This window comes from Hydra vulgaris, chromosome 02 (genome assembly GCF_038396675.1).
Source record: "Hydra vulgaris chromosome 02, alternate assembly HydraT2T_AEP".
NCBI lineage: Eukaryota > Metazoa > Cnidaria > Hydrozoa > Anthoathecata > Hydridae > Hydra > Hydra vulgaris.
The window spans coordinates 28135001-28150090 of record NC_088921.1 but is presented as its reverse complement, the minus strand read 5'-3'; the positions used below and the strand labels follow the sequence as shown (position 1 = coordinate 28150090).

The 15090-nt window shown below is 28.8% G+C and overlaps 1 protein-coding gene across 1 annotated transcript in view; it reads right to left on the bottom strand.

The window, feature by feature from the left end:
• Positions 1–1261: 1261 nt before the first annotated feature.
• Positions 1262–15090, bottom strand: part of LOC136076860 (polyamine-transporting ATPase 13A3-like) — a 19491-nt gene continuing 5662 nt past the window's right edge. The window contains exon 3 of the mRNA XM_065790470.1: positions 1262–2634. Coding sequence (XP_065646542.1) covers positions 1697–2634 — 938 coding nt within the window. The 3' untranslated portion in view covers positions 1262–1696. The remainder of the gene's footprint in view (positions 2635–15090) is intronic.

Here is a 15090-nt window from a genome sequence, read left to right as displayed (position 1 = left end):
TAAATAAAGAATTTAACATTGTTAAATTCTTTATTTAATTTTATTTTATTTTATGTAATTGCTCTATTCCCATCGGTTTACTTGGATAGAGTTTCTTTTTTTAGTTAGACTCTTTCAAAAAAGCAAATCTATTCTGCTAATCTGCATTTATGACTAGCATATCAGAACCTTCAATCAAAGATACACTTTGCAAGATTCTGCACTTTGCCTGTTTTTTTCCTTTTTGCCTTAACTGCTTTAAATTCATACTGTTACATTCTTTTTTGTCTCTTCATGATTGCAAACATTCCTTATATTGACTGCTTGCTCTTACATGTTGCAGCAGTTCTTTATTAATTTTGATACTATCAGGGGTTCTTCAGACAAAGTCAAATGACCATTATTAAGATGTAATGCAGCAATAGATTTTTCTTTTAGATTTTATACAAGAGGTTATTTATTGATACTAAAGCTAAGCTCAATGGAAGATAGGGTATAACATCAGGATAAACTTCATTCACTTTAGAAAAGAATTTATCAAAATTATTGCTATTAATGTCAAAAAAAAAAAATATTCGATTTGAGTCTCAAGTATTTCTAAAAGCTTTTAATATTATTGCTAGTTTGACAGACTTTGGTGACAAACAACCATATTAAATAAACTTTTGAAGTAAATTAAAAAAAATTACAACACAAGTATTTCCTTTATTTGGAATTGAAATAAAATACACTGCAGCGTGTATTGTGACAATCTTCAGAAGGTAGTTCTTAAGAAGGTTTGTCAACAGACTAGCTAAATAATCTCCTCCTTTTTTTGAATACAACTTCTCTTTAGCCAGTATAACTTAAATTAGCAATTGTATTTTATGATTTATATATTTTTATGCACATAAAACTTTTGTCATTTTTTAAAAATAAAAAGATTTTATTTTAAGCAAATAAATTTAAAAAAAGATTACCTATGTGTCTTCATAACCTATGTGTTTTAAAGTACTTAAGCTGCTTCAACACAGAGTTGACTTTAAAATATGATTTTAAAATTATGTTAGTGTGTGATTCAAAAACCATACAATATTTAGGAAATTTATTGTGTTAAAAATTGAGTTCAAGTTTTGGATATTATTAATATTTTTTGCCATTTTATGGATAGAAAATTTATGGTTAAATGTTAAGATGTTTCTCTAATTATTATTAGTTGAATTAAAAAGGGGAAAATTGAATTTTCAACCCCTCAATCCAAACCAATAAATTACTATATTAAAAATAACTATAAGAAATAAAATTTTATTTTATTTTACCATTTATTATGTATATTATATTTTTTTTACAAGCTTGATAAATCAAAATTTCTCATAATCACAATAATTATAAACACAATAACTATAAAAATTCATTCAACAATTACAAAATATAATAAATAAAAAAAGTACATAAAAAGGTCGCAAAAAATATAAAACTCAAGTGACAAATACAAAATTATTTACATTTTATTTAAACTGTTTTATATCATAACATTGATGTACCTAATTATTTATAGACTGTCATTAACATTTTTAACAAATTAAAGCAACTAATACAAAAAATAATAAAAATTTTCCGAAATAACAAAACTTATTTAAAAATCTTTTATATAATTTTATATAATTTAATTTTGTACTAATGCATACATTTAAAAAAGATATATTTATGTATAAATATGAAAAAAATGAAAATACATTTAAGTCAATACAGAGTTACAAGATTCATCTAACTCATTTAAAGTAGGCTCTGCAGAGAACTGAGGAACCAATCGTTGATAAATTTTTTCTCCTCTCTTTCTATTCAAACAATTTAAAAAGATTCTCATGCAATACGAATCAACAATTAAAAAGTCGATAATATAAGATACCAGCAAATTACATAAGAGCAACCCAAAAACAACTTCAAAATAAGCTACATCTTGAACTTGTTTAACTTCGAGTACTTTCATAAAAAACTTACATGGTCTTATAAGTAAAAAAGAATTCATAGCTACAAATGCAACAATGCAAGCAACAAGACCTTTGTTGTGATAAAAAGGTTTACGATAGGGAAAACCAGGTGAAAATACTAGCGCAATAAGAACATATTGAAAGCTAGTGGCTGTAAATAAAATTGTGTTCTCAAAGTTTTCAATAACCAGTACACCATGGGTTTGATGGTCAAAAGAATAGTTAGGAAGTGCCTTTACGTAAAAAAAAAATAACACTTGAAATCCAGTCTGCGTGATTATTTGCATAACTATTGAGAACAAAACATTCGGGTGCATCAAACGATCTAAGGGTGGTTTGGGAGACAAGAAATCTGTAGGACCAGTTCTACCCATAGTAACTGCAAAGGAAGTGATGATAAATAAGTCAATGTACAAGAACTGAAAGTCGCCTAAATTTGAGGAAATTGAGTACAACAATAATACACTCGAGTACTGAATCATACTGTATAGTGCCATAAACTTAAACAAATTAAAAGAAGTTACAAGTGCACAGCGGCCTTCTTTAATCACTTGTAAAACACAGCTAATATTTTGCACTTTTGATGTAAAGGGAGATGCAACAGAAGCCTCTGCTTCAGATAATGAAATTCCAGTATGAGCACGTTTCAATGCACCACAGTCATTAGCACCATCACCACACATTCCTAATCAAAGAGAACACAAGTTTCTATATAATCTTTATTTAATATAAATAACATCAATACCATGAAATGTAGTTACTTTAGACAATGGGGTAACTTTGGACAAAAACTTTAAGTAAAACTCTTTCTAGTAGAAAGAGTTTTACTTAAAGTTTATGTCCAAAGTTACCCTACTGTCCAAAGTAACCACATTTCACGGTAATTTACTTATTAATAAGTATAAAAAAAAAATAAAATAAAAATTATACATATATTGTTATCTTTGATAATAATACTAATAACAACGGCAACTGTTATCATTATTATTAATAATAATATTGTTTTAGTATTATTATTATAGTATTATACTACTATAAATCACTACAATTACAATTAACTAAAAAAATAATAAAAAACTCAAAATAGTCCAAAGCACATAAAAAAGCACGCCAATAGAATTAGAATAAAAAAAACATGTCTTAAAAAAATAGAAAAATCTGTAGTCTTTGCATTAGAACTCAAAATTTGAAATAAAAAATTCAAAAAAATAGAAAAATAAAAAAACAAATATAAAAGAAAAAAAAAAATTTTTTAATTAAGTAAACATCTTTTTCAGGGCTTAAATTAAAACATTTATTTTAAGAATATTAAATAAAAAAAGGAAAAAGGTTTTAAGCTTGATGTTTAATTTTATTTTTCTTTTGCATTCTTTTTGTTGTAAGTAATTTTTTTTTTGACAATTTAATTCAAACAAAGAAATTGTTCAAAACCATACAAAAAATAATAAAAATTGCAAATAAACAAAGTGTGTATTTAAAGGAATATTTTATGTTTCTCTGGGTGTTTTCCATGGGGTATATTATGCTTTGCGGAGTATTTTATATTCCACAAAGTATTTTATGTTCCATGGAGTATTTTAGGTTCTATGGAATATTTTATATTCCACATGTATTTTATTTTAGACATAATATACTTAGACATACTTTTACATAATAAACATAATTTTATGCATATTAAACCTATTTTGAGGCCATCCATAAACGATGTCAGTAAATAGAGGGGAGGGGGGTTGCTGAAAAATTTAACAATAACTGACAATGGGAAAAATACAAAATAAACAAAATTCAAATATTAAAATTAAGTTCTTCAAAATAATAAAATTGTGAAGAAAATGACGTACAATATAAAAAAAAATTGTTAAGCAAGAAAAAGCAAATGTCAACTAAGATATAGAAATTCAATAAAAGCTAATTTTGCGATGAATACCATATGTGATTTGAAAAACAAAATGATAGAAAAGAACAGTCATAAATGTATTACAAAACAAACAAGTCTTACTGAGCATTAAAAAAAGACTGAGTACTACTATTCTAATAAAAGATATATGAAATATAATCAATTATTACAGCTGTTAACCAACTTAAACAAGGCTTAGTAGTGCAAAATTAAATAAATATATACAGGGTGTCTGATCCTTAACCTGTTCTCCCTGATTTTCATTTAAATTATTTTTAGACATTCCAGCCTTAGCGAGGGCTTAGTATGTGGACAAACCATATACTTTTAAATAAACCCCTATTGTTACATTTATTACATTCTTGTTGCATTTGTAGGTAAAAGAAGAAATATCTTTTTGAGCAATTCGTCATTTATTTATTTATCCTTTATGACAGTGCTGGCCCTGCTATCCGATATCTGGATTTTTTAAAAAGTTTTTTTCTTGGTAAAAAAAAACAGCCTGGGCAAATCCAATTTGCACAGGCTGTTTGCAGCTTTACATTGATTTAAAACATCAGCTTTAATGAAATTTCAAGTCAATTCTTTCAAAAGTTGATAATGGTCTTCCTGCAAAAATGGTATCATAGCATACCGATAAAAGATTAAAATGTGTTGCATAATATTTTTTACATAAGTAAAGAAATGAAATTTAGCCCAAATTAAATATTAAGTTAAAACAACTTGGTAGCTCTCGCACAAAGACTGTTTACTCTTTGGTAGAAATTCCCAAAACCTCCATATTTTACAAATGTTCTCTCAAATATTTATAGTTCTTAGGGCCACTTTTTCATCCCCAACCCATCATGTACCGCAGTAAGGAAGAGGGAAGCAATTGCTTTCATTCACTTTAGTAAAGTTAGCACATTTGGGAGAAGAATTATGATGAATCTGATAAAAAACTTTTAAAGTTTCATTAACACCTCCATTTTGTTTTCTCCAGTTTTGACTTATAGATGAATTGAATGAAAACCGCAAGATCCAGTTTGAATAATGTTTGTTGATGTCATTTTCAACACAGTAGTTGTGTAACTCAGAGTAGAAAGAATTAGCTGATGAATCTATTGATGGCCCAATTTGCATTTGGACCTCCATAGATACTTAAATAAGTTTGTTTTTATTTAAAGATTTTAAACCCAATTAGAATTGGAGATAAAGATCTCTGCTTCTAATATGTCTAAGGAAGATTGAGTCTAGGTATGCGTACATACACAGTTTAAAACACTATCCCGATAATTTACAACAAGATCCATCTGACCCATTTCAATAGTTGATTTAAAACTTTCATCAAAAGAAACATCATAAATGTCTGACTTATCTATATCTTTCAAAAAAATTGATTGTTAATGTAAAGCTAGTCCAAAATTAATATAATACGAACCTTGTTTTTTTGCAGAGAAAACTTTTCTGCAATGTAGGACAGTCAGGAAACATTGATTTAAACAAAAACAAACAAAAAGAAAATGACAACAAAATGTTTTTAAGTATCCATCACTAAATCAATTACTGAAACAACAAAAAAACAACTTGAAAATTCTTTAAAACCTTTTAATTTTCTTTCAAAAATTTCATTTCAATTTTATGTTGAAAATTGATTTAAAAAAAAATTCATTGTGTTTTAAAAGCAATGTTTGAAGAGAAGGCTTCTGCCTGCTAAATGTGCATAAAATAAAAGTCGCAAACCATACTTCAATAGTTTTTCTTAACCATAAATATATTTTTTTATAACCATGTATTTTTTTTAACTAAAAAAACAATTTAGTTAACAAAACAAAATTCGTTTTTTCTTTTTCTTTTTAATGTTTGTTGTTGTTTTTTTTAATGATGACTATATAACTGTTTGTTGTTTTTCTTTTTAATGATGATAATAATACATAAAACATATGAAGCATAACAAATTTCTACTTTTATTGTTGTACTTTATTAATTTACAACTATAATAAAAAAGGAAAAAACAAGACATAAAACCTATTAAATGAATAGCATATATAACTACTTTCTCTGACCTCTTCCTGATTTTTCAAAAAATTAACACAATTTTCCAAATTGTTCCCTGATATTTTTGCAGCTATCTGAATTCACAGACTTTTACTTGCTATATATTGAAGTCTTTACACTCATATTTACAATGTGATCGCATAAAATTGGATATTTTAAAAATTAAATGAACAAATATTTTGCTTCACAACTTAATTTTGCCCCAGGGCCTCAATCCAGCTTGAAGCGACCCTGTATGAAAGTATTTGTAAAAATCAAAAGTATAGAGGTTACAAAAGAAAAGAAAAATTAATGAAATACAAAACCGATTGTTTAATTAGGTATAATTGCCTTTTTTTTTATGTGGTTATTAAGGTGCTCCCAGAAGTCCATACAGTCTTATTACAGAGCACCAGGAAGAGCTTTAATAATGCTAATATGCTATGAATTAGGTAAAACCTCATAAGAGTAAACAAAAAATAAGTAATAGTTGTAATTAAAGATGTCACATTTCCTAAAATAGCCATTCACTATGTACATTGCCACCTTTTTTTGCCCACTTTAACAAGCTCTGTCAATTTAAACTGAACGGTTTTATGTAAAAACTAATATCATTTGCAATTGGAATTATTCTTTCTCACATCTTTATATGTGTGCATTTTTTTGTAGATTTAAGTTTTATTGTTTTCATTTACATTTCTTTTTCTTATGAAGTAGAGCTGAATAATCACTGGTGCTACTAGTCATCAGTGATGGTTCATCTGTGTCAAGCAGCCTTTCACTGAGTAGGATTTATTGCATCATTTTATCGCAACCATACAATTGACATTCCCATTAAAGTTAAATGATGATTTAAGTTCAGGTTGTAGTAAAAATTTAAATATATCAACTTCTGAAATTACCTCTGAAATGCAAATACCTGAGCTGGTCATTTTTGTAATCTTTTTGAGTTATTTGAAGGATATGATACGTTTATACATAACTATAGTTAAATCAAATTGTTGTAACAGTCAAAAAATGTGAGCTGTTACACAGCCAAGTCATAAATTAACAAAAACATCCACAGTGTAGAGTTTTTTTATCAGAATACCCACAACATATTGTGAGTATTCTGGCAAAAAAAGTATACTCAAAAATCCTTTTTAAGAGAAATTATTCATTTAAGTGTTAAATCAAATTTGAAATTTTTATTATCTTATTAAATTGCATTCGATGTTGACATTTAAACACACCATAATGTTAAGTGTTTATTTAAGAAAATACTTATAGCTTTTATTTTTTTTTAATTTAAAAGCTTTTAGCCTAAAGAAAACACCCCTTTTATGAGTTAACGTTAAATGTAATTTTATAACCAATGAAAAGCTTTTCTCTGGTTATAAAAAACACATTTAAACATCTTTAAAGGTGTTTCAGCCGACCTGTATTTTAGCAGTCTTAAGAGTGTTGCAAACTTTACATTACTGCATCATTAAGTCAAAACTGCCAATTCTTGACTTTCATCTTTTGCCAGTATACCTATGATATACACTTCAATAAACCAGGTTGGAACCTTCAAAATAAAAAAGTGTCACCATATAATTGGCAGCCAAATACTTGGTGATTTGGTCATGCGCCTAGCTGAATATTCAGTATTTGGCAAAACCATTATCCATGAAATTATCCAAAAAAAAACCATTATGAATGAAAAGATTGATAAAAGATAAAAGAATTTTAAGATTTTCACTCACCGAAATCAATTAGTAGGAAGCCCATAGTCAATTAAATCGACTATTTGTTTTTTCTTAGTCGACTAATTTCCACTTACAACCAACCAACTTTTAGTCAATTTAGTCGAAGTCGATAACAACACTAAATAAAACCACAGGGTAATTCCATGCCAATTGAACCAGAAAATTTTTAAAATATCACCCTATATCTATAGTATATATATAGTATTAGGAAATATCATAATGAAAAAAAATTTTTATTTTATTATTTTGTAAAACAAAAAAGGGTAATTCCATGTCAATTGACCCAGGCTATGTCACCATACATCTCAGATTTTGCTGATTTTTACACAGTTAAGAGTACTTAGTAAAATAAGAACTCCTTGAAAATTTTAGCCTCTGGCTCCAGGAAGATCTTGAAATATGACCATTTTACTTTTAAAAAATGTTGGCCAGGCCCCTCTTGTCCCTTCAGAATTGCAAAATTTATTTAGAGGTTTCAAGTCACATAACTTTAAAAATATTTCATCTTTTTACTTGAAAATTTGTAGCTTGCTATTTTCAGGGTTGGCAAATCCAATGAAATGATCAGTTAAGTACCTGTATTTATCAATTTAAATAAGTTTAGGCAATTTTTTATATACCTGATTTTGATGTTCAAGAAACCCATGTGGCCTTGATGATATCAAAAAAAAATATTACACCTCATTCTATATTAATTGGTCTTTCAAAAAATATAAAGACTTTCATCAGCAAGTATATGGAATTCCATAAATGGATAATGGGGCCCCCACTTTTTTGTAGCGGATTATTGCAATTGATTTTTCATGACCTTCCAAACTAGCTGGAGCTCTGAAAATTTAGGCATTTCTGTAAAGCCAAAAAATGTGCATGTTAAAATTGTTTTCAGGGCCCCAAAACATTGGGGTGGGGGAGGAGAAATAGGGCAAATGCCCCACTTTTTTGTGGTGGCATTTTGTGATAGAATTTTTACTATTTTCTGGGCTTTTGATTGGAGCTCTGAAAATTTCAGCATTTGTGCGGTCCTGATGAACCTATGCTAAAATTGTTTTGAAAATTTTTTTTTTTGCATTTTTAATAAAGTCAAGAATTCTTTAAAAAAATTGTTTTCAAAATACTATTTTGGTTTATATTTGTTTCATTCAGTTTTTGAGTATTTTGTATTCAATGATCTATCTTAAAATGTTTTAGAGAAAGTACATGTCTATAGGATTTTTGATTTGCAAATATGGATTAAAAACATTCATCTATCTAAAATAATAATTTCAACAGAATTTTACACTGTATAACTCAAAACTTTTTGAATTGAAAAGAAAACAAACAGAACAACATTGATGTGTCAAAGAACAACAATTGAAGAATACAAATTGATGTTTTCAAAGGCAATAAACAAACTAACAGCTTATTCTTACATTGCAAAATGTCAAGCAAGATACCTAGGCAACAAAAAGAAAAGTTGTTTAAAGACTGTATTGTCTTAGGTGATTTTGCAGAAAACTACAAATATGTGATTCAATATGAAATCCAAAGTTAGCATTGGTGCCAAAGTCACTGCAAGTTACACCCTTTTGCCCTCCATTTATTAAACAAAAATGAACAGCTTAAATAAAAATCAGTTGGCTTCATGTTTTTGTTTTTGTTTTTTTTTAAACATCTTTGCTTTCAACAAGGCTGCAAGCAATCACTAATTAGAGTTGGAAGTTACTGGAAGAGAAAAGATGAAGATTGTAGAGCAAGATAATGATTGACAGACGACTTAAGGGATTACAAATTAAATGAATCAGGAAAGCAAAATGAAGGAAGCAAATTCCAAAGAGCTGATGTTTGAGGAAAAAACTAGATAAATAAAAGTTTTTTGAGCACTTAGGAACAGTCACAGAAAAAGGATGAGACTTAATTGACTGACGAGTAACACAAGAATAAATTTTAGTAGATGGCACAAGAGACGCTAGCTCTTTAGAGCAGTGTCCATTATAGTATTTGTAGAAAAGAGAAAAAGAAGCAACATAATGATGATGTGATAATGGTTGGAGGTTGGCTGCAAGAGCAGGACTAACTCTGTTTACAATGTGTTTTTGCACCTTATCTAAAAGAGAAAGCACATCATTAGAAGATCCACCCCAGATATGGCAACATTATTCCATACAAGGACGAATTTGAGATTTATAGAGATAAAGAATAGAATCCAGAGTAAGAAAATGTTGAGCTCGATAAAGAGAAGCAACCTTAGCAGATGCTAATTTTGCAACGGATTTGATATATGGCTTTTAAGAAAGATCGGAAGTAAGAATTAATCCTAGAAGATGAAGGGTAGATGACTCATCGAGTACATTACTGTTCATAAATATAGGAAGATCTAAATTATTGCGATAACAATTGGCTGAAAAAAATTGAGTTTTACCTGAATTGAAGTTCACCAGCCACTGTGAGCCCAATGCTGTAGCCAAAGTGAGATCTTTTTCCAACTCAAATGCCCCCTCCAAGCAACCAGAGAGTGTTAGCTTCTTATCATGACAAGAATAAATGGTAGTATCATTAGCGAACAATGCCACCTTAGATGTTAGAATATCTGGAAGATTGTTAACGTGAATTAAAAAGAGCATAGGGCTAAGAATTGAACCTTGAGGAACCCCTAAAGTTACAGAATAAGAAGAAGAGTGCTGTCTATCCAGGACAACTTTTATACTACGATTGGAAAGAAAGGATTCAATAATCTTAAAGATATTACCAGATACACCATAAGAAGAAAGCTTATGTAGAAGACCAGCATGCCAAACTTTATCAAAAGCTTTAGCAATGTCAAGAGCAATGGCCTTAACCTCTCCACCTTTATCTAATGCACGATAAGACCTATCGGTTATTACTGTTAGCAAATCAGCTGTAGAACGAGAAGATCGAAATCCCTACTGATGATCAGAAAGAATGTTATTAGATTCAAGATGAGAGATTAAGTGTTTGTTAATTAAAGATTCAAAAACCTTGCTTATGATAGGAAGAAGACTAATGGGACGGTAACTAGACGAATCAGACCACTCTCCAGAATTTTTGAAAATAGGGATAACAGATGCCATTTTCCAGCAGGCTGGAAAACAAGACTATGATAAGCAATTGTTGAATAGTTTTGAAAGTATAGACGACAGCTCTGGAGAACACTTCTGCAAGACTATAGCAGGTATGTTGTCCTGGCTACAAGCTGTAGAAGACTCTAAGTAGGAAACCACTTTAGATACAGAAGATGGAGTGATACGAATGTCAAACAACGGACCAACCTGTTTGACGGCTAAATCAGGTAGAACGCAATCAAGAGATGATATTGATGAAATCAAAAGATGATATTGATGAATTCGATGATATTGATGGAATCAAGAGATGATATTGATGAAAAGTTCTCAGCAAACAACTCAGCTTTGTCTTTAGGTGAGGTGACAAAGTCTGAACCATACAAGAGAGGTGAAGAAAATAATCCTAATATTTCAAAGATTCTTTATTTTTTAAATGGCTGTGCTGCACAGTATAAAAATCACAAAACCTTCACAATGTCTGTCTCCATAAAGATGATTTTGACATTGATGCAGAGTAGACATTTTTTGCTACAAGTCATGGTAAGTCACCATGTGATGGTATTGGTAGGACTGTAAAATGATTAAATGCAAATCTACAAAGGCCCATAAATGACCAGATATTGAAGCGGAGGGATTATTTTTTTTTAAATATATAAATGAAAGACATTTTGAAAAGACTTTTTCAGCTAAGTAGAATTAGGAGCTATCATTAATTTAACCCATAATCTATAAAAACCAGTAAAGATTTTAATATAACAGGCATGTTTTCTTTTTCTGGTATTTAAAGTATTCAACCAAATCAGCTAAATTAATATCAATACATTGAAATTTGGTGGATTTTTTTTGTGTAAACATAACATGTTTCATTGGATTGGTATGATAAATGAAATTGACAATATTAAGCAAGATGTTATGGTAACATTTATGCAACCGCATGGTCATTTTAACAAACTTTTCTGGCCATCTAGAGCAGATGAGTGTTGCATTCCAATTACCAATATAATTTGTATCATTGGTGCACTTTAACAACAGCTGGACTATGTATACTTTGATGCATCTAAGCAAATTTCAACGCCATCTTGAAACTTTATATTTTTGTATTTTACTTTGTAAACAATTAAATAAAATAGAACAAGTACAAACCAAAAAATTTATCGAAGATGATATTTTAAAAGTTATCTTTACATTATTAAAAATTGAAAGAAAAAAAATTTTTTTTACTGGCAAAATAAGTGGGGGATGGCCCCAGTGTGCCCTGGGCCATGGAGCCTCTGGTCGTCTGCCCTAGAAACAATTTTAACACATGTTCATTAGGACTACACAAATGCTGAGAGTTTCAAAGCTCCAGTTTGTTTGGAAAGTAGTAAAAAATCTATAACAAGAGTCCTCTACAAAAAAGTGGGGCACTGCCCCAGTCCCCCCCTAATATCTTGGGGCTTTGAAAACAATTTTAACATGCACATACATTGGCACTACAGAAATGCAAAAATTGTCAGAGCTCCAGCTAGTCTGAAAGGTAGTGAAAAATCAATTGCAACACTCTGCTACAAAAAAGTGGGGACCATGCCCATTATCCATATATGGAAATCCATATACTCGCAGATCAAAACTTTATATTTTTGGAAAAATCAATATGAATGTAATATATATATATTTTTTGACATCATAAAGGCCACACAGGTTTCTTGAGCATTAAAAATAGGTATATAAAAATTGCCTAAATTTACTTCAATAGATAATTACAGATACTTAATAATAATTTTTTACACTTCTGATTATTTCATTGGATTCGTCACCCCCAAAAATTGAAAGTTACAAATTTTTAAGTAAAAAAAAATCAAATATTTTTTAAGTTAGGTGGCTTCAAAAATCCAAATAAATGTTGAAATTCTGACAGGACAAGAGGGGCTTAGGTAATATCTGCTAAAAGTAAAATGGTCATATTTCAGGATTTTCTAGGAGCCAGAGGCTAAAATTTTCAAAGAATTCTTATTTTACTAGGCACTCTCAACAGTATAAAAACCAGCAAAATCTGAGATGTATGGCGACATGACCTGGGTCATTTGACATTGAATTACCAATTGCATATTTAAAACACTTACTTTTAATATAAATTTAATAAAGATATAACATGTAGGAACTTGTTAAACTGCACAGCTAAACAAATACTCAAGCTTATTTTTAAATTCATAAATGCACTAAAGTTGATTCAGGTGGAAATGTCTGGTAATTAAATAACTTGCCAAACTCTACTCTTAATATCTTGAAGAGCTTTGAAGATAAAATGAAGATAAAATTAACTAAGCAAGAATAGTAAAGGCAGATTAATCATATTTTGTGATATATTTGAAGTTAGTTGATTAAAAACAAAAAAAACTTTTCTAATAATATAAGAAGACCAAGCAATCTTTAAAGTTTTTTATAATTGCATGCCATTTCTTATAAACACATGCCATTTCTTTATAAACACATGCCATTTTCTAGCAGGTAGGAAAACAAAATACAGTTGAGTATTTGTTAAATAGTTTAGAAAGTATCAAAGAAAGTTCTGGAAAACACTTTTGTGAGACTGTAACTAGAATGTTGTCCTGACCAAAATTTGTAAAAGAATTTAAGTGAGAAGTAACTTTTAAGGAAGAAACAACTTTAGCAATAGAAACTAAAGTAAACCAATTAAATTTGTAATTTATTTATTAAATTTATAATTTAAATTAAATTTTGTTTTCATAAATGAAGATAAAATTAACTGAGCAACAGGTAGATCATATTTTGTAAGTGAGTGACAAATATAAAATTCTGCAGTTTAGTACTTGATAAAATTGTATAAAATTGGATATTTTTAAAATTAAATAAACAAACATGACCAATCACACATTTACATTCATTGTTTAAGATTTATTGACTGTTCAACATTCAATATTTCTTAAACAATGAATAATCAAGACAGCAAAAACAATTTGATACAAAGGTCTCACCATTAACTTTTTCTAGTCTATTGCCTGTTTAAAATCTCAATAAACTATTTTTCAATAATGAAATACTTGCCACAATATATTGATATATTTTTTTAGCTGATTTGATAAAAAATTGATTTAAAAATCTATTTAACAGTGAATTGCTATTTTTTGCAAGTAGTCTAAAAAGTAAGCATGAAAGGCAGCAAATATATCTCAGAAAAATAAAATAAAACCAAGTGTTGCATAAAGGAATATGGATTTAGAGTCAAATATTCATTATTTTTACCAAGACTCTCAAGTATTAGAGTTCCAAAAATATTTAAAACTCCTTAAAGGAAAAAGTGTAAGACTTTAAGCACCCTAAAATATATCTTTAATTATTAATTTATATAAACTCAAGATTTTATGTAAAATAGTAGCCTAGGACGAGGAACCTGGTTTTAAAATAATTAGATTGCTCAACTCAGTCCTGCTTTTTTTTTTCAAAATAAAAAAAACATAGAAACAAGGCAAATGAAAAAATCCTGGAGCATATGAATCATATTTGAACTCTGAGTCCTTATGTAAAACAATAGCTTGGGATTTTATCTTCAAAAATGTTAGACTCCAGGACTCTTAAAATTTTATTTTAAAAAATTTCAGAAGTTCCATAACATTTTTTATGATCCAGGACTACAATGGTAGGTAGAAATATGAATTAAACTCGATACATTTTTTCAAGACTTTTATCTCTGATTAAAACTGATGTCACATCAGAACATCCTACTTTCATCATTATTATTGACATAAAAGTGTAGTTCTACAGTTTTACCTGACACTTACCACCATTACAACCATTATTTACCAATATAACACAAATTCAAAAACATTCTGGGATCAATATAGCCAATTTAAAATTTTTTTATTTTTAAATAATTGTTTATGATTAGCCTCTTTTACGCATCTCTTTTTCTACATGCCCTCTGACAAACCAATGTATGCTTTACTGGGTATGTTTGGGGAAGATGTTTGGGGAAAAGATTTTTGTTCAACAGAAAGATTTACAATGGTTTGCAACTGCAAGGTAAACTTATAGTAATGCTTTTTGAGTTAATTTTTTGTTGTGGTTTTATGACTTTTGAAATGTTTTTCAAGCAGCTGTAATTAAGTCTTGTGGTGTTATGATTGAATAATATGTGGGCTTGAGCAAAAAATTTGAATTTAAAAAAAATTCAAGAAAAAGTTATGTATTAGGTTGGGTGAATAAAAAAAAGCAATTGCTTTTACTCAGTAATTGGTCAGCTTTACATGAATAAAAATTTCAGCAATTTTACTTAAGTTTTTATTCACATAAAGCTTAGCAAATACTGAGTAAATTGCTTTACATGAATAAAAATGTGTGCAAAACTGCTAAAGTTTTTATTCACATAAAACTGACCAGTTAATGAGTAAAAGCAATTGCTTTTTTTTATTCACCCGGCCTATTCTATTTATTTTTTAAAC